Consider the following 24837-nt stretch of genomic DNA (forward strand, 5'->3'; position numbering starts at 1 on the left):
AATACTTAAATACTACTATAAATACTTAAATATCAATTACTTATCAATAAGTATATCAATGATGCATAACAATTTACAAGGTTGTGGGAATTTTTAGAAATTTATTTTCAGGTTATGCATTACTTACATTTTTTCAATGACTTATCCTAACTCAAAAATGTTGATTATGCAGTATTCTCTAATAATATTTTTATAATACACAATCTATTTAGCGCTAGCAATAAATTTAAATCAATTACCTATAATCATGACAGGAACAATTGTCAAAATTAAAAAGTGAATTGGTGATAGGTAACAAACTCAAATTCATCTAGATCCACCTATTAGAATGTTTATTAAAACATAACAAAGGATCCGTACAAGTGAATGAGTAATTAACCGTATTCTCAATAAAATCGTGTTTATTATTGCAGAAATAAAGCAAGTTGCTAGATTGGCCGATGCTGGCATTAAAATTTTCACGATTTCTCTTCAACTTGTATGGGATCCCAGGAGTTCATAATTTGGCCTGAAATACAAAAAAAAAACAATGCATTTCTACAATTATCAGTAGAATGAAATAAAATATTTAAAATAATCAAATTCAAACCTTGCCATGAATCGCAACAACTCCATCAAGGTCATTTGGAAGTATCTCAATAAGTGCCAGGCTGTTCTCGTTAACGTCAATGGTCTTCCCGGTACAGCGTCCACCGCTGAGCATTCCGGAAATAACGTCACAATACCGTCCGGCTGATAATCCCGTGGTCAACCAACGTCGCAAAGCTGTATTTCCGTTATTAAAAGCTACGAATCCTTTATTGCCCCTTGAAAATGCTACCTGATCATCATCATTGGTCCACCAGTTGGTAATGGCTGCATCAGCAACGACATTTCGGAAGGCAACCATGTTATAAATTTGTGGCCATCTGTGCTCACACACCCATCCATTAGTACAAGTACCACCGGTATTTATAATTGGAGATAATATATTTTCTTGAGAATCGTTCGGTGGTCCAGCATTGGTATCATTAAAATCAAACGAACTCATTACTCTGGCAAATCCGTAGGGATGAGCTAACATAAAGGCCACGGCCATCTGTTGACCAAAAGGGAAAATTACACTGGTTCAAAATAACGTCGATATCAAATTATCGATAGTTGATCTCTTTGGTGAAAAAATCCCCAAATGGATGTCGAAGATGAGATCAGAGTACCTTGTATTGCTTAGGAGTTTTATAGGTTAGAATCGAACTTCCACCAGCGCCATGACCGCGTTGATTGTCATGATTGTCAATCATGACAACAGCATCCCGGGATGGCAACAATCCCCACAAGGAGTCACCCCAAGTTTCCAATTCTCTCAGCTGTCTAATTCCGCGAAACGCATCTCCCAAAATTCGACCGAACAGAAATTCGACAACCGTAGCAGTCTTATTATAATCTGACTTCTTTACCGACTCACCGCCAAGGTCAATGACTTCCTGATAAACGAAAGGCCTTGATTTTTTCGGGAAACCCTGACCTGGTATCAAATCTTTCAATCTACCATATATGATCTCCAAATCCTCCGGATACATGTGTTTCGCCGCGTCGATACTAAGAAAAAAAATTTGTATAATGAATTTTTAATTTTTTATTACTTTTTCGAAAAATTCTTTCATCAACTTGCCGAAAACCAGCGACACCGGCGTCGATCAGGCTGTTCAAAAAATTGACCATCTTTTGCCTAACGTATTCCTGTCTTTGGTCCAGATCGTGAAGACTGAGTAGTTCGCATTCGCGTACTTCCGTAGCATTGCTGTAGTCTTTGAGTGCACACGTTTTATGAAAATGCACCTTACTGTAAGGAACAGCTGGATATTCCTTGTCCGTAGTCAGAGCCGTTGAGCCTCCGGTTCCAATTGCCGGTATCTTATTTGAGGTCATGTGGTTCAATATTACGTCTACGAAAATTCTTACCCCCACTTTGTTGCAACGTCTGACCATTTGTTTGAACAGTCTCTCGTTGCCAGACCTCGTCTCGATTTTGTACGACATCGTTTGATAACGTTCGTACCATGGTCTCTTTGAAATTATTAAATTTTCTTGAACAGGAGATACCTGCCAGATGCATTGCAATAACCTTTTGTCAGATATCAATTACTTTAATTTCGTAATTATTATTATTATTCTTTTTAATACAGTCAAATACCTGAACTGCAGCGTATCCCATTGGTCCAAGAAATCTCTCGCACTCATCAGCTATATCTGCGAATTTCCATTCGAAAAGATGAACCATCGTTCGACGATTTTCTTCATAATTTGGATTTTTATATCCTAAACTCGTTGAGACCAACAATACTATCAGTGCAAAGATTGCATGCATCTTCGAGTTGCACATGATGAAATACGACTAACGCATATTCGCGATTTCAGAAACTCAACAGCTTCACGTACTTTTCCTATCGCTTTGTCTTTACATTCTCTTTCTCTCTTTGTCTACTTCTCATGACACTTGGAGCTCGATAGTCCATACAGATATGTATATATACAATTTGATAGACACTTATCGACAGGACGTCATAATTTCTCTTGATATAAATAGAACGAATGGATTGTGGATATATCTAATAAATACAATGTATATATCACCTTGGACAGAAATCCAATATATATATTTTTCATACATTCAATTCTGCATGTCTTATTCACATTCGAAAATGTCTGAACCTTCTTGCGACACAAAACAAACAAAGTCCATTGTTAGAAATAGATTATTTTGCACGTAATCTCAATTTTATTAGACAATTATTCATTAATTCGTGATTTTTGACAAAAATTGTAATATCGAATTAAATTTATGTAATTAAAATATTTATGAAATCGCATAACAATCGATTAACGGTAATACAATTATTTTCGTGCAATTTATTATTTTAAATTTTCACATGCAATAATGATAAAGATATTTTAATACGATGGAAGCAGTACGGTTATTTTTTCTTTATCAAAGAAGTACAAATATTTGGTTACAAATAAAAACAACCAAAATATATTCTTGTTTGCGTAATTAAATCAATATGATATAATCATTCTTAACATTTCGGCTCCAGTCTGATAGCCTGATTCATTCCGATGCGATATTAATGTAAAATCGTCATTCATTATCGTTCACCAATAATTTATAGAAACGTGCCAAGGAATGAGTCTGTTATTAATGAGACTGTCACATATGTGAATTGATAAAATCACATGGAACAATTCACCGTTCTGCCGTATCTATTTGTCTCATTGATTAAATCAATTAGAAACAAAAAAAATCGTCATTGATAACAGAGCCACACGCCGCCGGTTGCGACTTTGCGAAAAATTGTGCAAAGGAAACCCGATAGAAAAATACGCCTTACATTTGTGTTTTGCTTTATTTTGCGAATAATTTTTTTTATCTTTTTTTTTTGGCTACAGTATATCACAACATTATAGAGATCGAACTTTAGGTAGAATTCATTCCGTTTGGCAAACTCGAGCTGATCGGAACGTGCCAGATATTCGCAATGACATAAACATGTGTCCGATAAACGAAAAAAAATTTTAATTCTATATATAACGATCTGACTCATAATCTAATTTCAAAAAAAATTTGCATCGCAGTTAAAATTTTTTTGGGAAATTTGAGTCAACATTTTTTCAAAATAACCATTTCGTAATTTAAAATCGCATACGATAATAAAAATTTTTTGCGAAATCTGCGAGAAAAAGCCATTACGCTCCTTCATAAACAACCCGCGAAAATATTACGTAATCTAATCGCCATGTGATCCACGATAAGTGTCGCGAGCAGCAAAAGTCATCGGCCAATCAGAAAAGGCGCGTGTAAATGAAGTACGACATCAAAGAGTCGATAAGCGAGATATGTTCCGATCGACTCGGTTCATTATGATAATTATTATTACGTTAGAATTATTATTATTTTTTTACTTTTTTCATCCCTAGTAAGAGTCGCTCTTTTTCACGCGAATGAGGAATAGCCAGGCTGACCAACGAAGTTATATGTAAAAAACGATATAGAAATTTCGACGCGCACAGATAAGAACGATGATACATAGACCATATGTATAAATAAATATATATATATATATATTATACGCATGTATACGTACGTACGAATGTATTACGCGTCGCTATTTTTGCTCTTGTATATTTTTTTCAAATGCCTGTGCATATGACCTACGTCTGTTAACCATGTAGATTGAGCATCAACGGTGCCCTGGACTAGGGTCTATCATCAAGCAAAGATCCGGTCAGGATCTGCAGTCCAGGTAATCGTTGAAACGGACTGTACGTGATTTCATTGTTTTTTTCTTCTTTGTTTAATTACATTAATTTACAAGTAATAACATAACCTTGACACTTATGCCGCAACCTGCCGCATATAACACGACCATATAAAATCTCTGTTTATCGTCATAGCAAATTCTATTGGGGATTCGTCATCAGGAACTGGAGCTTCGTTCAGCGACGATGGAGCGATCGTTTTTTACTTTATTCTCATATGTCAATGATCGATATTTTTTTTTTCATCAAGATCCATAGCAATTTTTTTATGGTTACGCGCAACGTAAATCTTGACGACAATCCTTGTATTTCCTGATATATCGTGTAGCACGAGACTGGGAATCCAAATTAATTTGATCATTATTATTGTAAAATTGCTTACGACCTATTATTATTATTAAACCGCTTCTCCAAGGCGGATGCTATTGGCTGTTTTCGTTTTGGGGAGACTGAGGTGGAATTAGCCAATCGCATGCCCACTTATGGGATATAGATCAAACGCGATTGGTCGATCTGATTTAAATTTTGTACAACAAGTATCGTCATGGGGAACAAATTAATTTTGGATTCCAGTGGAAAATATTTCATCTTTTTCTCTTTTCTTCAAGTCTTTAGAAACATTAGCAATCACAATTTTGACGTTTGAAGAGGTAACGTCATTTAGTGATTTTTTCATAAATACATAAATATATATATGTATATATACGTATACTCATTATGTAACGAAATCAATCACAAAAGTGCCAATACGGTGTAACGCCATGTCTTATAGCAATATGATCGGTAAACTCTTACGATCGGTAAACGTGTCAAGGTATCGATTTGCAATTTGCAGAAATCGCCCAAATATAAACTATATATGTATATACTTTCTATCGTTTGCTTCACGTAACAATCATATTCAGTGTTTACATCTTATAGTCGAATTCGCACAAACTCCCGCGGAACTCGGTAGCAACTAACTCCATGGAGAATTTCGAAATCGGATTTTCGTCGGTGATTTTGCAAAATTTTTTGCAATCATTTTTCTTGGCTTCGTAGCGTATATATAACTCTTGCGAAATCTCAAAGCGTTTTCGATTCGTTATTATGTGCGCGTACAAAAGCCACAGTCGCTCACATTTAACTATATATACGACGATACTAATTTGCTAATTAATTGTTACGCGTCCGATAAAAATTGGCAATTTCGAAATTCTTTCTTGGAAAAATGTCACGAAGACTACGATTAACGAACAGGGTGCATCTTCATTATTATTTTTTGTACTAATAAAAAATCGGACCGATCGACGCGTGTTTACAATCCAGCGACACGTCGCGATCGGCGCGCGATCGGACACATGAAGATATTGCGATGGGTTTATCAGGATGAAGTTCCAACGATTTTTTTTTGTTTACATTGAACACGAAGATTTATCGATATAGGGAATGAAAAAATTCTCTAGTGTAGTATCAAATATATACTTCGAATCTGTATCTATGAATCGGATAACGTTATATCGATAGATATGTCGTAACAATAAACTATCTTTCACGATAGGATTTAATTCAAGCATATTGCAACGACTACGATCGATAGATAATCGATCGAGCTGATCGATCGTTAGTTTTCATAGAGATTGCCTTTAAGTCGCCACCATCAGAGAAGTGCAGTGATTTGCCCTCCCACGAACATAGATCAATTAAAATCACATCAAACGACATCTGATAATTGATTATAAAGTCACATAGAAATTGGCTTTAGTTGGTAACATTTTTTTTTAACTATCTCCCCTCAAATTCAATCGCAGGACAAGTAAACTGTCCGGTACACTTGACGTATAGTTCTGACAAAAATCCATTTTCATGAAAATACAATAATGATTTTCGAATGAAAAAAAAATATCAGGCATTTTTGCTTTTTCGCTGTAAATTAATATTCGATGATTTTTCGAATCTCCCGATAGCGCGCTTTTCTGTATTATTCGAAAAATCTCCATATGCGGCCCAAACGAAAAATCAAAAGGGACCCAAAAAAAAAGTTGTTAAAATTTGTGCGTCTTGTATAACCAAACTAAGTCGGCACGACCTTCCTGCCTTAGTACGAGTCTAATGTAGAGACCGCCGAGTTCTTCTACCGCTTCCGGTTCCTCGTCTCGGTTAAGAAGCTGCGGTGGGTCCACGGAGGCTGGGACGATCTCTTCCTCGCACTTGGCAGGTTCATCCGGAACGGCCGCAATGGTGGCGGCCGAGGCTGGAGGTTAGTTGCTACCTGAGTGCTGTTTCTGATCGGAACCGGCGTCACTTCCGCTTGAGCTTAAGGTCGTATTACTACCATATGGATCCAAGGACGATTGCACAGACATACTACGCCCCTGGCGTCTCACTCGGTGGGGGGAGAGCTTCCCGGGGTCAACACTGGAAGGGTCTGCCTGCAACAACCCTTTGGTCAAGTGCCACCCTTGAGACTATTCATTTTTATACACTTTTCTTTCTTATAATCTCTCAAGGTCAGTCATGGAAATTCAAATTTCCCGCCTTTCGCTATTGCTCGGCGGTTCTTTCCTGTTACGCACCTGATAGGCCAAAGCGTTCATTATCATGTTGTTCGGTACCAGCGCCAGAGGATAGACTTCGCGCATCAGTACGTTTGCCGGAATTTTATGGAATTGTATATATTCCAAAAAGTTTCCGATCACATCCTTCAGTGGAGTATTTTGGTTGCTGTCGCAATATTTCTTGCTCCACATTAGGGCAGCCTGGAGATATCGGAGTAAAAAAGAATTTTTTTTTCGAATTATCAATAACACAGTATTCGGTACAGTGGTAAAAATTTCGTTAAAAAAGAAAAAAGACCTGAAATTTTGTAAATTCATCCGCTCTCAATTCCTCTCGGGCAAGGATCAATCTTACCACGTGTTGCGGTAGCAATGTAAACGAGCCCAAATTTAGTACCTCGTTACCGTGCTCGTCCACGAATTCCAGTACCTGCAATTGCAATGTCTCTTATTTTTTGTGTTATACTTAAAACAAAATCTATGACCTGTATATAATATAAATTTATTCTGACCTTTTGCACCAAAGATTTTGTGCATTTGTACTGAATGTATCGTTCGGCTGATGCTAACAATGCACAGACAGTATCCACGGTTATGCAGCATTGCACGAAGCCAGCACAGGCTCGTCTCAATTCGTCCAATCCATAATAATCAGCAGCGTTCATGACTCCTGAACAAATTAAATTATCATTGAAAAATCTAATTGATCGATGGAATAAAATTACATATCAACTTGTAGTATCAGAGCGTGTATGCAAGTGTGGACGTAAACAGAGTGAGGAGACGCTACTAATACAATCAGTAGTTTAGCGACCGTTGATAGTACCAGACGCAAAAATACAGAACAGTAGCAACTTGGATCGAGCGAACGTGTTACAGTTATTTTATTCCCAAAAACTCTATCATTTTGTTTTAAATCACATGACTTTTTATGAATATCCTTACCCAACAATGTTCTGGGCTGCAACGTAACGCATCCTGTATGAATATATTCGATCAGCTGACGAAATACATCGGGCTCGAATTCCTCGATGATCAATGTATGATGCTGATTGGACTGTGGCTGTCAGATGAATCATGAAATTTAAAGGAAAATTATGTAAAAAATAAATTGCGTTTAATCACATCCTGATAATTTTTTTGAGGACGAACAACGGATGCACGAAATAACCTTTACTGAAAGCTTGTACACTGTACGTCGAGCGATCGTTATTATTATGTGAACTAAATTTCATCCAGTTTTCGAAATTCGAAGATATCTCGAACGAAGGTAACGTACAGCGCGTGACTCGAGGAAATAAATCACAGGTACGTATCCGTCTGTCAGTCATTGCGTGCATCTTAGCATGGCCGTAACTCGGACCACGGCATTAAGGAGAATTTGAAAATTCACAAAACTGTATATACATAATTCAAGCTGAAATATAGCAAAATCAAGCAGTACATATCCATGCTATAAGCAACTTGCACGGCTGCGTAAGAATAATACGTAAAGTAGAAAAACATATGTAATTAAGAATGCATGTATGCACAGATACAAAAGTGACCTAGAATTAGATATAAAAAATGTATTAAAATCCAATCGATGTACAGTCACGTGAAAGAAAGAATAAATAATTTGTAAGAATTCCATTAATGAGATACGTCGCATTTATACAGGCCGCGTGTGAAAAAACACGTGTGTCCTTATAAGATTATCTAGAGTCAATATTAAATAAAAATTCAAACGTTAAAAAAAGTTCATGCATCACCTAAAATAACAAAAGTCCAAGATATTTGTCCCTTATGAAAATTATGTAAAAAATAAAATTTGTTCAGATCCTGATATTTTTTTTTAAGGATAAACAATAGATGCACGACATAACGTTTACTTCAAGCTTATACACTGTTTGTCGAGCGATCGTTATTTTTATGTAAATTAAATTTCCTCCAGTTTTCGAGATCAAAAGATTTCTCGAACAAAGGTAACGTATGGCGCGTGACTCGAGGAAATAAATTATAGTTACACATCCGCCTGTCAGTCATTGCGTGCATTTTAGGATAGGCGTGACTAGGATCCCGGCATTAATGAGATTCATAATTACTAAAAAGCCGTCTACCATCTTGCAAATGACCACAAACTTTGTATCGTTACAATATATACTACAAATAGCTTTGAAAATTGTTATAGCAACACAAATAGCGCCGATAGATATTTTTATTTTTCTCGTAGAAAAAGTGGATCCATTAATTACGTATATCAACGAAGGTGTGATAATAACTAATGCCGGTATTAGAACCTACACCCACCATAGGACTGTAATACTTTGCGACGTCATAGGTCAGCGTGAACTTTAATCGATCAGAACGTAACTACAATAAATAATTCAAATGTGCGATAATATTTGATCATTATTTTAGCCATGATAAATCCTGGCAGTTTATGAAGGTGCGTTCACACTGCCCTACTGATATCAAGAGTAAGGCAATGCGAGCACGTGTGAAAGGGTTGAAGAATCGGCGATGCGGGGTCAAGTAAAAAATAATAATAACAATAAAAAAATACAGATAGTTTTAAAATGACAGACACTTGAATTAACACTGGAATCCCACACATGGGTCATTAGTGTCCACGTAAGAAAATTTCAAGTGTAAGCAGACCCTTGCAGCTATTGACCATAAACTAAAAAAGGTTTAGTTCTCTTTATTTGCCTACGGCCAGGAAGACTATGACGTCGAGCACAGACACGAACGACCCATGTATGGGGTTTACGGATGCCGAAAAAAAACAGTGGGGTTTCAGGGTCAATATAAAAGTGATTAAAGTAAATGCAGATATTTAAATTGCAAATAGTGAGATTTCATATTGAGGTAAATTATAGGATACATTTTTCTGTACAAAAGTTATGGTAAATGTACCTCTTGTATGGGAGCCAGCTGCTGCGTGAACCCTGACCGCTACACGACACATAACAAATACACACTTACTATATCTATATCGTAACACCAAGGCGCGTGTCAATAACCAATCGGTTTTGTATATTTGCATACATCGTCTTCGACTCGCGACGAGACTGTGACGTTTTTTTTTATATTTTCCAAAAAGAAATTAAATTTTTTTTTTTCACTTTATATTCAAATAAAAACGTTTCAGCGTCGTCACCTTCGTAATAATTTTGAGCATTTGGCAGGGCAAAAATAATAAATTCACACGACTTCCGTTATTGCATCAATATATATATATATATATATATATATATAAATATAGATCTATATAATAAAATACTGATCGATAGGGTGTTACCTGTTGCGCCGCGTTCTGAAGATTCAGAAGTGGCTCGGAGCTTCTCTTCAAGAAGAGTCGCAATTTGTTTTCGCGCGGCGGCGGCTCTTTTTTACGTTGCGGACTCGGTGCTTGATACAGCATCTTATGAAACACCCTGTATACCCATTAAATAGTTGAACTCAGCGGAAAATTTTTTTGATAAAAAATAAATTTTTTTAGGTGTAACTGTTATACGTCAAGCTGAACGTATCGCATGAGGTTATTGATACCTGCTCCTTGCGGCCAGGACGGCCTTGACGGCGCAGACGGGCTCGCGGGTATCTCCTACGAGGAAAGTGACGTCACAGAGCTCCGGCATACTCGCTAAGAACTTCATGTCCTCGGCCAGGCCAGTTTTGTTCTCGAACGTCGAATAATCTGGTTCCTCGGAGAGGGCGTCGGCTGCACCCATCATTCCAAGACCTAGACCGACTCCTGAACCCGAAGCTTCCGGCATTGAGCTCGTACTTTCCTGATGAAGATTAATAAAAATCTATGGTTGACTGATGCACCGTGGTGTCCAAGTGGTAAATTGTACCAGACGATCTGAATGAAAATGCTGTAGGGTACAAGAGCAATAGGCAGAGTTGTGCAGGTTGGGTTGGGCATTATATAGCGTCTGAGCATGAATAATTCTTAATTACCAGGTAGACGAACAGGCTTTTAATCAAGAAATCTATTTGCGTAGGTTCTAGAATTATCCAGCATTTTTAACTCTTGAAATTAACAGTCCTGTCAGGGTTGTGACTTGCTGGTCGATCCGAATAGCCTAGTCACTGATTTCAGTAGTAGATATCTCAGTGTATTATGTTTCATGAGGTATTTTTATGGGAGATATTACATAAGAATTATTTTTTTCATGACTGGAATATTGGCCATTCTTTATTCCTCTAGTATCTATTAAATGGATAGTAAATCTGAGGGAATGAGTCATAATTACCCATGATTCAGATTTTATTCATCGACGACTATTAATCTGCTTGCGTTGGGCCTTTATTGGGGCTAACATTTTTTGTCTTTCATTTAATCACTTATTGAAGATGATTTATGTGAATTAGGAATATTGGATTTTTTATTTGAAATCAAACAAAAATTAAGAAATAATAACGGGGTTTACGCAAGAAGTACATTTTTTAAATCATTTTTATTCGAAAATGTGAATATTTTCAGTTTTTAATTTTCACACGAGCATATCGGGTTGCCTACTTTCAGGGAATATTTACTACGATCTCTTGATGAACGTAGTATTGCATGTTGCCTATTAGCAGGGGTAAGAAGGATGATACACAATTTGATATGAAAATAAAGTTTTGAATCATTTCTTTTGCAGTGTACTAAAGTGAATTATAAATACTTGGGTTTTAAGTACATAGATATAAAATAGACTGGAATTACCTGTTGCTCTGTTCCCGGAGCCTTGTCGCCCGACGGGCTATTTCTGCCCCGAAAAAACACTTTTACCTCACTTCCGTTATTCTAGTATTATACATAATACCGTAGCCGGCCAAAGCTCAAAGAGCGTTAAACAAAAAATTACTCTTCTCGAAGCATCAGCCAACTTTTTGTAACAATGAAAAAAACAATTTAAAAAAAACAATATATATAGCAAAAATTAAATCTACAAATTAATGAATCAGGTCACTACGAATCTTTGCGTTGAAAATAAATTACGTGAGTTTCGTTCAGTCGCAAAGGAAGACCGAAAAAGTACAAATAGCCTGAGACTTTTTCAAAAATCAATCCTGTCAAAAGACGTTTTCAGCCTCGTGAAAATACAATGATAACAAATTTCCAATATTACAACACTTCGGAATCACTCAAACACGACACACTCCTTCTACGAAGCCCTCGATACCAAAAAGCTCCCCGACACAGAACACGAATGTGAATATATCCCCCAAGCTCTTTTATCATTCGTCTTTGCCAATACCCTTAACGAAACAAAGAACTCTCCCAGCTTGCATGAATGCTTGCAAGCTCACCAGGAGCTTATCTATGAACAGCCCAATCTATGAATGGATGGATATCGTATAAGCGAGCTTCCAAAGGGGTGCCCATCAGGCAGTGCACTTCACAATCAACAGAGCCTCCACTTGCGACTCCAATAATTTCAGGACTACGACGTAGGCATCGTGACGCAGGCGCCGGCAAGCTCACGAGCTTGCGCCAATAGAGCCACGAACAGCCTTGTACATGGAAGTGAGCTTTCCAGGGACAACAGGGCTTGCATTGTTCATCCCAACATGAAAACATAAAAAGGGGTGACTAGTGCCTGGTTAATAGGGGCGAGTGGATGATGACCTGAATGACGTTGATGATTGGAAAAAAAAGATCAATCCTTAAAGGTCGTATCGCTTTTGAAGTACCAGGGAAAAATTCTTTCTATAAATGTAGGTTCTGAGTTGGACTATCTTTTACTTACCCTTATTCGACCTTTGCCTTTTACTCCAACCTGGCAATTATCGATACCCCGTTGTTGATATCCCTTAGAACATACAATAAAACGTGCTGTCATTCAATGGGATACATGCTATCGACCAAGTTAAATGAATAATATAATTAGTTAATTTAATTATTTAATTTTATGCCCGTGAATTTTGAAGCTGGTTCTTAAATTTTTTTAAACTCGGACTTTCTATATTGTTATTCTCGTTTCCGGTTGTCAATTGTCAAGTGACATTGAAAGACTTATTCTTTTTCGCCATTGATTGCTTTTTCTTGAGCAATAAATAAATACGTACAATAATCGATACAATAATAAATAACCTGTTTCAGAAAAATCTGGGTCAAGGTCACACCCTGCCCTCCTATGCCATGCCAAGTCATTCATGTTTCCGTACAATACTTTAGCTCACTCTGATATAGTTTGACTCCGTTCAACGATGAATAACGGCTGATCCGCAACAAGTAGCCTGGAAATACGCCAAGAGTTTATCGTCTTTGAAAATACCTTTGTAGAATCGAATAAGATAATGGAAAAAAAAAATACCAAGAATATGAATATAAATGCATATTGAAATTGACAGTAGTAATTGTGTTATGTAGAAATAACGAAATTTAATAATGCCAGGGATCGTTTCCCCTTGGAATTTCCATCTACAGCTTGGGGCTGCGATGTTCGCCAAAGCTCGCAAGCTTTCAACAACAAGTGGAGTCTCTCGCACAGCAAGTTTCCATGAGAAATTCCAGGCAAGCATCTATAACGCCTGCGCGAGAATAACGAGCGATTTCATTCTCGTTTCTGCGAGGTAGCGGCTTAACCAATTAAAAAATGGTTCGATAGATATTATCGTTACGTTGGCTACATACGTGTTCTGTTAATTAGTGTACTCTTCGTATGACGGATGAAATAATAACTACCTGTACAACTTTTGTCTTGACCTAATATGAACATCGGTAATAATCGCTAGCACAGTACAGTCAGTGAAATTATACTCAGTACAGTAATAGTATCAATTAATGATAAATATTGCAAATGAAAATTATCACGAAATTTTGTATCAATTAGAAAAAAATATAATGAATAAAATTATATGTGGGAACTAGCACAAAATTGTAACGATGGATTATTATGCTGCCTTCCTACCTTTATAGGTTAGGGTGGAATCACAAGACCAATAACTAATCGATAACATAAAACAACATCGATTTATTTAACACAAATTCTTGCACGTTATCATAGAGGTTCTCGTAGTAATGAATTAATCATGGTAATAATATTTATGTACACATTGAAATAAGGCACGTTTGATATTACATTAATTAACGCGCCGCGTCGCGCGATTCTCAATTTACTTTTTCTTTTATCGCCGTTTCGCGGCTCCATATGTCACTTTCTCTTACGATATGCTACATCCTTACTAAGTGTAGAAAATTTCATATATATATATATATGTATGTATATAGTGTATATATATAAATGCTTTCCTGCATCTCAGCCACGCTCCAAGAGATGCGAATGGATGAATGAATGCTTTCAGTTCTTCGAAAATCTCTTAGAATGTTCTTGGAGCGTGTTTTCAATTAAACCTTGTATAGACGCACGTATTCGCGATAATTCGCAAAGTGGCGAAATCCTTATGCATCATTGTTATTAATTATTTAAAGTCATTTAATAATTCTACGACGAGGATTTGCTAATCAATAATATCCACTTAAGCACTCGCCTCTTTCAAACCTCTAACGATAATTCCACGATATTCTTACGTAATTAATTGTTACATCCGCAGTTAGTCGGGTCAGCCATATCGAAACGCAATAATTTTCAAGATCAAATATTTTTTAATACTTTTCGTTTACTCAAACGACTGATGCATTATTTCATGCGATAATTCTTTAGGATGAGACGCTTAACGCATTGTACGTCGATAATTCGATGTTTGTGATTTTTGAATTATCAATTGCAAAAGCATGTCGATCCTGCGTGCAATGTTGAAAATGAGTCGTTAATAGGACGTCGTAAATTTTTCTATTTAACTTGAACAATTTACGCATTCGATTGGCTATGTATTTAAACTTTTCAAAGTGGCTTAATCAAGTATTAATGTTTGAAAAATCTTAGTTAATTTCTTTACACGAATGTACAAATTTATGACGCTGGAATGTGTTTCGCATTTGTTTGTCGTTATACACATTATTGTTCTCTTAATCTACTAATGATTTGAGTAAAAATCATGAAAGTCTTTTGCACAGTTCTAATGTTAACCCTTATCACTCCAATCGGCAATACTGCTGTAGCGATAAGGGTCAATAGAACTGCGAACGCACGATTTTGGAATGTGTTAGAAATTCCGACGAGTTTTTCTACACGTCAATGGAATTTATTTCTAAAGTACGAATGTTAAACGCAAGATAAACTATCAATAAATACAAATTCGACGTATGCTGTTACATGCGAATATCGAGATTTCGTCGTAAATCTTTTATACTCCAGCTACGCCCCCTGTCCCCCGCTTTATATTTTCATTTTCTTATCCGGAGATTCGCCATGGAAAAACACATCGAATTTCATGAAAAACTGATCACGATCGTCGCACGTCGCGACGATGTTTCAATGTCCTCGAATGAAACTTGGAACCGAACGTCGAGTTTTGTCAATTATTTACAGAGAAAATTCGTAATTCCAATCTATCTTAAATGTTAGCTATACTTAAGCACAGTAATACCCAATTGCATAAACGAGAGGCGCGTCGCCATTGAATGGAAAAAATAAAATAAAAATATTCTCCTAACAACTCAAGACAGATCAGTCAATAGCGAGCGCCTATACGTCCCGTCACAATAGATTCTCGTTACTCTACATATGTAATTCTCCTAAAAACTCAGAAAAGATAATAATAAAAATAACAGAAACTACCCAGAAAAATCCTCGGGATCAAGGGTGATTCTCGTACAGTAAACACATTGCACAAGGATGGCCCATCAAGAATCTTTGTTATCGTATCAATAATTCGTAAGGGTCAGTTAATTCCAGACAAGATTGGTATATCTTCGTCAAACTAATTAGCTAAAAATTAGCAGGATATACATATGTATAATATAGATTCGATCGATTTACAATTCAAATCACGCTTATTCGAGTAATCTCATGAAAGAATCTAAAGAATCTCTCCCTCGGCAAGGATCGATATCAATTCGATATTGTTTCACTAAAATGTATCTATTGTCCGAAACGTGTCTTTGCCATAGAATAACGTTGCTGCTGTTGCTGCTGCTGTTGCTGCTGCTGATGTCCGGAAGCCCATGGTACCGCCGCAAAATCGTATTGGCCGCTCCGGCTCGAGAAGGATTGATCCTGTCGCGAGAATGCGCGATATCACAGCTTCGATGGATCATAATTTTCAAAGGACCATCTTTGTCTGAGCGCCGACGCGGAACACTCCTCCATAAGTAGTCGTTGCTTGCTCTCAGTGATAGCCAGACACTTGTCGCTGCTACCGTGACGTATTTGTTTAGTCTAAAAGAAAGAAAAACATTCAATATTACATAATCTTTTTTTTTTATCGAATAAAATCAATTTTTCCTTAAGGTCACCACTCGTCATTATTACCTGTGGATTGTATATCCATTGCTGATTTCCTTTGCTCCCATGACATGGATAAAGTATCACATCAGTGCCGCTGTAATCCAGGCAGGATTCATCCCGTCGTATTTCGCCAGTCTTGCTCAGCATCCAGTACTGCGAAACCGATAATCAAGTTAGAGTCACGTTAATAATCTTACAGGTCATTCCAGTGCAATGGCTTCCAGTGCTACCAACGGCTCTTGCATTCTTACTATTCGCGATCGTTCCTATCCAGTTTACCTTAAAGTTCAAATGCAATTGGATCCTACCAGAATGATTTAGCCTTCGCAAGATCATGGAGCCGTAATGTCCAGATAGCTGATACGTATGGTCAGCTACAATAACGCGATACGAGCTGCTCCCAAGTTAACTCCAGCGATATTAACAGTTGCTAGTGAAATTAGTCATTCATGTCGCAGAGAGGTCAGCACCGGGACTTGGGGTCATCACGGTGAACATCACCCTACCGGTACTCATCTCAACCCTCGTAAAACTGGTCACGTCAAAGCCACAACTGTTAATGAGCAACGGACATCGATAATTGAGTCCAGTGGTCCTCGAAATTGCGTTGATCGAATACACCCTATTGTGTTTGGCCAACTTTAGAACTGGGCACACAACTGTGCATACCGGTCATTGAGTGCCAACGAAACTGATGCTCTCGTCCCTTCACTTTAGAAAGTCCAATTGAATAAACGATCGTCGGAAGCTCGATAGCTTGTTTGAAATTTATAAAAATTGCATAATTTTTAAATTTTTTCAAAAATTTCTAACGTTGGTAGCAAGAAGGTTTACCATTGCACGGAATCGCTCGTGCGAAGGAAATATTGAAAAAAAAAAAAAAAATAAAAAAAAAATCTAAATCGTTCGCACGAGCGTGCATGGATGTAATCGGATGTCAAAGGGATAGAAAATAATCGGAATCGCCTGGAATATTCAGGGATATTGGCAAAGTTGTTTCGAATCAATTGAATTTCTGTCCAAACCTAAAACCACGTATTCATGGGAGCGACAGTGAAACGAGTCGCGGTTAACCGTCGGGAAGTTTCCTTGACGGCATTCGGAAAACGTACATGGAGATACACGTCGTAAAAAGTAACCAAAATGGCGGGGCATCCGAACGCCGATATTCCAGCTGTCGTAAATGCGAGTAAATTAACCGATTTCTGAAAACTACCAAGGATAACGTCGTAATTCGGTCGCGCTGTACGGAGACGGCAGTAAATCGTAGAGGCGCGAGCGATTTTATCAGCCGTCCCGTGGAAGCTCGACGCCGTGCGTCGGCGTCGGCGGAGTGAAGTAATTGCCGTAAAGTGCGGCTTAATCGTCAGACTAAATAGCCGAATAAAAGCGGTGCTTCGCGAGAACACAACTGAAGCGTTCTCTGTGTACTGGTTGTTTCGCTGTATAAACCGATTTACCCCAATTTTATTCGCGTACGCGCGGCTTTACGATTTGTCGTGTGACGTCATAAATGTTTACACTGATTAAGCTAACTCGCCTAGGGGTTGTTTTCGGTGACGAGCAAAGATTCCGTAATAAAAAGTCATTAACGGTTAGTATGAAAAAAAAAAAAAAAAAATCGTACCAGTCGTTATATTTATTATCATGTACATTGTATCCCATGGAACTTTTTACAATTTTTACCTGGCATTAACCCCGACACTGTGTACTTCACTTTAACTGACGACTATCATTAATGCGATACACGGTAATTTCATAGGCCCGTTTTAAACGACTCGAATTCAGTTTTATTCGCGCTGTTAATATCGTGCAGCTAATTCGTGCTCCCGCGAGTATCGTTACGAGTACTGCAGACACAGTTAACCTGTAAACTCACAGGTACGAAAACGCCATATCACGTAGGTGTGTAATAGGATAGACCATTAAACCGTACCGATTAATATAGGGTGGAGCGATTAAAACTGACGAGATAATACAAAATTTACTGACTCTCAACCCGTCTCTGTCACGCGCCAAGAAAATTGTATGTGATTGTTGAATGTTTTTTTTTCTTTTTTTTTTTTTTTTTTTTTTTTTTTTTTTTTTTTTTTTTTTTTTTTTTTTTTTTTTTTTTTTTTTTTTTTCTTTCGTAAAGTAATACAAACGTTGTACAAATATTTGAATATTATAAATTGGAAGTGTTTGTATAAATTTTTATTAAAAATTTTAACCGGATTTAAACATTTTTTATGGTCTTTTGTGGACTTTCATATGACTCCAGCAGTATTACCGCCCACGGTTGTTAATGGCAGAGACATTAATTGAAACGCCAGACGCTTTTCTCTTACGTGTTACAAAAGGGAACCTGGGCTGCTGCTTCTATATTCTCTCATACTTTTTATATGGGAGAGTGTTGGTATATTTGAATAATATAGCGAATGTTCCTAAATATATATATATATATAGAGAGAGAGAAAATGGTCCTACGATCCTCTGATGAAAATTCTTTATCACATTTCCCCTACCTGATTTCCACCTTGGCCGTGACATGGCCAAAGGCCAACCGGCTGGTGAAGATCTTCCGGTTTTCCTGGCGAGTCTATACAGACACTGCTAACGAGTTGTCTTATCTGTATCGTAAAATTACATCGAGATGTTCAACCTTCAAATTCTTGTATAGTTCGACGAACTAGGAGTATTTGATAAAACTATACGTCATATAAATTTTTCTTGTAAATTTCCAAAATCTTTCTGTTAGTTTTTTTTTCGGTTATTTCGTTAATTCCCATACCGCTTTGTCACGATCTACTGTACAGACGCGGTTGTTCGTTGTTATTTATAAATACATTAGTTACGTCATCGTTATGTACTACAATATTGAATTCTACGGGTCAATAAACTTTTTCGTACGATCTACATTAATTGCAATTGAGAAAGAAATTTACAGAATTATACCTTTTTGCCATTTTGGATGGATTCGGGATGTTTTCGAGTTTTTTTTTTTTTTTTGTATATGTGTAGGGGAAAAAATAGAAAACAGAAGGATAGCATCGAGGAGGAAGCCAGGGACTGTACAAGGGACACCCTAAACGGGTGTCTGGCGGATTTAATTAATTGTACCTGGTTGCCACCCTGTCGATGGCAGGGGTAGAGTCCAGCCGGTTTATGTAAGTCAGCCTTGCGAGCAGGGGAGTCCAAGCAGGTGTTTCCGCCCTCACCAAGATTACGAACCTGAGTGTTAGTATTTACATTTTAATTGGCGGTTAGTTACAATTAATCTATATACAAGGTTAATCAATCGAGTTATCATTATACAGAATACAACGAAATCAGAGACTGCAGATAGAGATTGGATATAAAAATTAACCAAAAAAAAAAATACAATAAATTATTTCAGATAGCAAATTGGCCATTTCGAAGTATAATGAGAAATAAAAGCAAGTGAAATTATTGTAAGAACAAAAGGTAGAGCAATACTTTTGGAAATCCATTACTGCTTCCTGTAACACGAGAAACCTTTTTGCCTAGTTTCTCAATTTTTCGAAATGACCAACCGGAAATCGACTGGTAACCTTATGCGGTGGCTGATTCCGAGTGCTTTTCAAAATTACATTTTGAAATGGAGAAGAACCTCACGTATTCCAGCTACACGAGAACGATTTTCAGGCGAATCACGTAAACACTTTTTTCTCCAAAAAAAAAATCGCACATCGGTAAATTTGTCATGTGGTTAATCCAAAAAAATTAGAAAATTCTTTTTGGTATCTCGTTTTCGCAACGATAACAGTTTGCCGTGTACGTACACGAGGTATACCTTTATCGTTATAGGAATTTTTTTCTTTTTTTTTTTTTCAAGTTTTTACTTGTGACTATTTTTATATTCTTTTTTTCATAGCCAAGCGAACGGACGAAAACAAATCGAGCGCACGCGAGAAGCGGCCACCGCACGTTTACTAGTCATGCACATGTACTCGTAATGCACATATCACAGAGGCGTGGGGTGGGAGTCTCAATGTCATTGGACTGCCCGGGACTTTTTGTGATCGTTGCAATTTTGTATCCGGGACCCCATCCTCGTACATCCTCGACCCTCCCACTCCTCCCCCTGCAATCCTGTACAACACTGGCAACTCTGTAAAATAAAAATGTTATCTGGTTCGCTGCACTGCAATCCGCACTATCCGCATCATCCAGTAGTACATCGAAGTGCTGCCATCTAGCGGCTTCGAAAAGTTCCTAGACGATATTTGTAAAATCTTAATGACGCGAGGGAAAGGAAATCGAGATGCAACGGCGATACGTAGTAAGACCCAGTAAAAACGACGAATCGCTGGTCCGAGCGGAATAACAAAATCGGTACTAGAATCGGTGTAGATATAAAGGAGGGCTTAAGCTGGTACCGAAATTTTGAGATACTTCCTGAACGGAAATTGCATTACCAGCCTCCCGTCCGTATGTACCGGAATTATTCACGGCGCGGTACGCGCTTTCCCGACAGGCTTTCCGGCAGACCCTGTGCAAACTATAAATTCCCCAGGGAACGTCGTACGTGATTTAGTCGGTAGTGAAAGAGAGAGAGAGAGAGTGAAGCAAAGGAACGCACTCGTGTTGACGCATAAAAATGAAGGACACACGATGGGAGAGAAAGCGAGAGACGGGGAGAAAGAGAAAAATAGCCCGACGGTACAGAAAGAGCTTGACAAAAACGTAAGTTTACAACTAGGATTTGCTTGGCGCCGTGAAAATTGTTAGTTCCTATGCTCTGCCAACTCGTGACTAAAGCTAGTAATATAGCTGGTCTAGGGAATTCTCGGATATTCATAATTCTACAGAAGCACCAGAGGAAGGTATACTGCAAACTAGTTCTTTCGTCACGCAAATAAATGAATAAAAATAATAATGCATGGCACTGTGGCATTTAATAAAATTTCAAATTTGATACCTCCTAGTTTCAATGTCTACGATCCCCGACATGTGGGTCTAGTAATGTATCCTGGGATTAGTTATTTTGTAATGGCGCTAGAAGTAAATCGGAATATAAGGAGGAACTGTCGTGGCGCAACGTACGTCATGTGGGGAGTCGCATTTGTCACACGAAGCGTGAACGACGATCGTTTCGCAATTACGAATAGGCAACCGAAACGCAACGAGGAGCCAAATAGAGAGTGGGCGGAGTGGGCGGTTGGGGTGAATAAATCACGTTGTATAATTAATCACTGGCTGTTAAATGCGTCGTCGAGTAAAATTAATGCACAATCAATCCCGTACGTGTAGTTCGAATAAAGTGAGGTAATTTTTCGAAATGACGTCATAAATAATTTCAAGAGTCATACAACATGCAGCTTAAATATTTTATTCACTTGATCCACCGTGTTGATCAACGTTGTCGATTAATATGACGTCTAGGAATTATTCGCGAAATTCAATATTTTTTAGGATTTTTTTTAACAATGCCAATTCAAGGAATCAATGTAACATTAAATTAACCGATGCTTGACAAAGCGTTACAGACCAGGATCATTGTCCTGTATTCGCATTTCACGGGGTATTGTTTCTCAATCAAAGGCCGCGTTTTGAAGCGATAGTCACCTGTCGCTGCTAATAATCCACATGACACACGAGCACAATGCTTGTCCGATACGATGCGACCTGGATGCACCGAACCCAGTGTTCGCCGTTGCATCTCGTCGAATGCACATATCGCATTACGCAATCACAGCGTAGTGGCAGTGACACAAAGCATCCGTAGAGGACTGTATGGCGTGGAGAATATAAAAAAAAAAGGAACAAGAGAATAATAAAAATAGAAATCAGAACTGCTGAATGAAAAAAAAAGTGAAAATGTCATTCCCGTGTGACTCGTGCGGATCCTCGCTGATGCATCCTGATGGATTTGACAGGTTTCCTGAAACATTCTGTAGTGCATCCAGAATATTGGATCGAATAAGAGAAACCGTTTGATGATTACCTCGCCCGACGCAACCGCTTCACCAGGTATGAAGAGCTCCGGATAGATGTTATCCAGGTACCACTTGAAGGACTTGCAGTCCAGCTTCTTCCTAAGTGCTTTACGCTCCGACACGTCCCCGTAATTGCCCTGTGGAAAGGCAAGAAAACACGTAGTGGCATTCTGTGTTCCAGAGGAAGATCCCCGTTCACTTGGGACCGGTGATGGGAGCAAGTACCCATTAAGGGTCAAGTAACGTTCGGGACCGAATAGAAAGAAAAGCGAAGAAAAAATAATGGGGAGAGCAGGGAGTATCGCGAAGAAGATATAAGGAAGGATCTGCTCTATTATAAAGTAACTCAAGAAGCTTTAAAGAAAACTAAATAAATAGATGAACCTCGTGCAGCTGAAGTATTCAAGAAAAATCAGAAAATCTTTTATACCCTATTCAATTTAATATATATGTATTTTGTCAGATTTTAATGAGCTCTTTATCAAGATCCTAGTTCCGTTACCTTGATACTTTAAGTATCTATTCTATACCGCTGATTGGCTTTGTTCGTGATAAGGTAAGAGGTAAGTAGGTAGATATGTCAATCCTACCTTCTTAGAGAATAATTACCTTGTCTTGTCCTATCCTCTGGTAGTAGTACTTGGCATACTCATCCAGCCACACTTCACTCAGCCTGATACTGTTCCTCTTGAGCACGTTGACACCACTACGCCATTTGTAAGGTGAACGTTTCCTGAAGATATGTCCAACATGGGAGCAAGGTACGATTTCCAAGGTACCTAAAAAAAATAATGGAAATTAAATAATCAAAGATGACAAACATATCAATCATTTTATGCGTATTTAATAGGTAAATGAATATTTTATTTCAAAAATAAAAAATTTCTCCAGTCCCATATCATTGGTACCTTATCAGATTGAACGTTTCATACGTAAAGCATAGCGGACACGTCTAACTAATGGGATTTCAAGTGACTTCACTTTCGCAACCGATAACCGTCTATCGGTAAGATAAAACTCGTCCATGAAAAAGTTTCTGATCGTTTTACGAAATCGAAAAGTTTTCTCCATCCTGGACCATAGATAGACTATATCGAGTATATACCATAGAATGTATTATACTCTCTACCTCCACACATCCAAGTCTTGAACGATAGCTCGAGATTCTCGCCGCCCCAGATGTCGAATCCGCTGTCGTACGTTCCAAGTCTTTCGAAGAATGCACGATCTATGGAGAAGAGTCCACCGGCCATTGTCGGAGACCAGACAGGTTCGGCTGGATTCTTATGACGTTTCTTTTCGCGTTCCGGTACAGCGTGCCAGTTGAACTGGGGACATAAAATATTTCGGTATAATTGAAAAATGGATTTTTAAAAAATTTTTAACTAAAAACATACCTGTAAATTCCAATCGAATCCTCCGACATTGACTCCGCCAGAATCGCGCCAATGATATTCCAGCGTCGTGTCGTCAATTACGTCGATCACGGGACACACGACCGTTCTCGAATTTCTGGCAATTCTATCCAGAAGAGGTTCCAGCCAGCCTTCCGTGCATTCGCAGTGACTATCCAGATAAGTTAAGACTGGCGCCTTCGCTGCTGCAGCTCCTAGTAGTCTTGCTCTTATCAGACCCTCCCTCTTTTCAGCCCTGATTATCTTGACTTTGGGGTAGTTCATCATGTAGTCCTCGAGCTGTCGCTTTAGATGCGCTGAAATCGAATGGGAATTACGTGAAAAAAATGTAACATACAATTAATGAATTTAACAATTAAATTCTAATTTATTATTATGACACAAAGATCGCGGTTAAAGTCTTGGACTAACTTTGAACTAAGAACACAATGCCACCCTTTTGGACTTTAGGAATAGTTGTGGTATTCTTTGAATGAATCACTGGGGCAATTGTCAAAGGATTTCCGGTCCCTTGTGGTATAAGTACCCGATATTCTCCGAGCTAAGGGCCAACGGAATTCCGGGTACATTAAATCCTCCCTTTAGGTCTGACTGAAGTCGCTCTCTCTATTTCCCTGGTAGTCCTTTGAACTCTTCCCTTTACGAATAACCCTTCTAGGATCACGTTAATCTTCCGGTCCGAAAATGCGGATTTCTTCCTTTCTCTTTGCTCAGTACTCGTTACCCGATTTCTCTTTTGGCTATTGTATTATAGATCACGCCCATCTGATTGGGTAATTAAGAAATAATTAAGGTTCCACGAGTCGAATACGAAAATATTAATAATTCATGCGTATCAATTCCATTGTTACGTCTGAATATTTGTGAATTACAAATTTTCGAATTGCTTAATTGTTACGGAATTTTTAAAATTTTGTCTAAGTTTTACGTGTAAATTCGACATTTTGTGTACTACGAAACTGGGAACGACAACTCTGCTAATTATGAGTGACATGGAGTGCAAAACACATTATTCGACGGTACAATTGACAGTTCAAAGATCGAGCATAATAATGCGACATTGGCAAGCCTGCAGGAAACTAAAATTAAAGGGAAAAAAAGGATTAATTAAATAATTGAAATAAATTTGATACTGAAAAAGTCAACGTACACTACGACTACAATAAATCATTCGATTACTTTTCACTCCCTTGAGAAATATCCTAAGTATCCAAATCTTTATTGGTGGGTCAAAGTTTCCTATATCTTAATACTAATACCTCTTTATACGTGGAAATTTCATTATCTCTTCCTACACAGTAACGGTAAAGCAGCCAAA

At 37.9% G+C, this 24837-nt stretch overlaps 3 protein-coding genes across 17 annotated transcripts in view; all 3 read right to left on the reverse strand.

Annotated features, from left to right (window-relative positions):
- Nucleotides 1–81: 81 nt before the first annotated feature.
- LOC107272515 (alpha-amylase 1) lies at nt 82–2401 on the reverse strand. Of its 3 annotated transcripts, XM_015749731.2 has the most exons (6): nt 2174–2401; nt 1966–2082; nt 1652–1893; nt 1197–1578; nt 590–1078; nt 82–508 (listed from the first exon to the last, which is right to left on the reverse strand). In XM_015749731.2, the coding sequence occupies exons 1-6, from the start codon at nt 2360–2362 to the stop codon at nt 497–499; spliced, it is 1431 nt and encodes a 476-aa protein (XP_015605217.2). In that variant the 5' UTR covers nt 2363–2401; the 3' UTR covers nt 82–496. The 3 variants fall into 3 exon arrangements, with proteins under 3 accessions (XP_015605217.2, XP_015605216.2, XP_024945520.1); XM_015749730.2 differs by having other exon boundaries at nt 1652–2082; XM_025089752.1 differs by having other exon boundaries at nt 1652–2104; nt 2174–2360.
- Nucleotides 2402–3353: 952 nt separating this feature from the next.
- Nucleotides 3354–12491, reverse strand: LOC107272563 (serine-enriched protein). 5 transcript variants are annotated; one of them, XM_025089756.1, is made up of 10 exons: nt 11533–12488; nt 10782–11395; nt 10368–10696; nt 10117–10252; nt 9732–9770; nt 7779–7896; nt 7346–7503; nt 7132–7263; nt 6852–7034; nt 3354–6707 (listed from the first exon to the last, which is right to left on the reverse strand). In XM_025089756.1, exons 3-10 carry the CDS (start codon nt 10592–10594, stop codon nt 6537–6539), a joined length of 1164 nt encoding a protein of 387 aa, XP_024945524.1. In that variant the 5' UTR covers nt 10595–10696; nt 10782–11395; nt 11533–12488; the 3' UTR covers nt 3354–6536. The 5 variants fall into 5 exon arrangements, with proteins under 5 accessions (XP_024945524.1, XP_015605317.1, XP_015605319.1 ...); XM_015749831.2 differs by lacking the exon at nt 10782–11395 and having other exon boundaries at nt 10368–10609; nt 11533–12486; XM_015749834.2 differs by lacking the exon at nt 10782–11395 and having other exon boundaries at nt 6534–6718; nt 10368–10609; nt 11533–12491.
- A 1268-nt stretch (nt 12492–13759) lies between these two features.
- LOC107272554 (putative polypeptide N-acetylgalactosaminyltransferase 9) overlaps nt 13760–24837 on the reverse strand; it is a 118168-nt gene continuing 107090 nt past the window's right edge. For 8 of the 9 annotated variants that reach the window (XM_015749812.2, XM_025089723.1, XM_015749813.2 and 5 more), the window contains 7 exons: nt 23502–23815; nt 23234–23432; nt 22714–22883; nt 22113–22241; nt 19265–19375; nt 16187–16315; nt 13760–16093 (listed from right to left, as the gene is read on the reverse strand). In XM_015749812.2, the coding sequence (XP_015605298.1) occupies nt 15953–16093; nt 16187–16315; nt 19265–19375; nt 22113–22241; nt 22714–22883; nt 23234–23432; nt 23502–23815 (1193 nt within the window). In that variant the 3' untranslated portion in view covers nt 13760–15952. Of the gene's footprint in view, nt 16094–16186; nt 16316–18669; nt 18775–19264; nt 19376–22112; nt 22242–22713; nt 22884–23233; nt 23433–23501; nt 23816–24837 lie in introns of all 9 variants that reach the window. The other variant, XM_015749816.2, reaches the window with a different exon arrangement.

The sequence above is a fragment of the Cephus cinctus genome, unplaced genomic scaffold, assembly GCF_000341935.2.
Source record: "Cephus cinctus unplaced genomic scaffold, Ccin1 Ccin1_scaffold1184, whole genome shotgun sequence".
Taxonomy (NCBI): domain Eukaryota; kingdom Metazoa; phylum Arthropoda; class Insecta; order Hymenoptera; family Cephidae; genus Cephus; species Cephus cinctus.

Bases quoted from the DNA above. Each gene is read 5' to 3' on its own strand.
- LOC107272563 (XM_025089756.1), bottom strand. From the start codon at position 10,594: ATGCCGGAAGCTTCGGGTTCAGGAGTCGGTCTAGGTCTTGGAATGATG. The intron at 7,897-9,731 runs GTACATTTACCA...TTCATCTGACAG, and splicing joins AGCTGGCTCCCATACAAGAG to CCACAGTCCAATCAGCATCA. The intron at 7,035-7,131 runs GTCTTTTTTCTT...CGATATCTCCAG, and splicing joins ATGAATTTACAAAATTTCAG to GCTGCCCTAATGTGGAGCAA.
- LOC107272515 (XM_015749730.2), bottom strand. From the start codon at position 2,362: ATGTGCAACTCGAAGATGCATGCAATCTTTGCACTGATAGTATTGTTG. The intron at 2,083-2,173 runs GTATTTGACTGT...TGCATCTGGCAG, and splicing joins TGGGATACGCTGCAGTTCAG to GTATCTCCTGTTCAAGAAAA. The intron at 1,079-1,196 runs GTACTCTGATCT...TTTGGTCAACAG, and splicing joins AAACTCCTAAGCAATACAAG to ATGGCCGTGGCCTTTATGTT.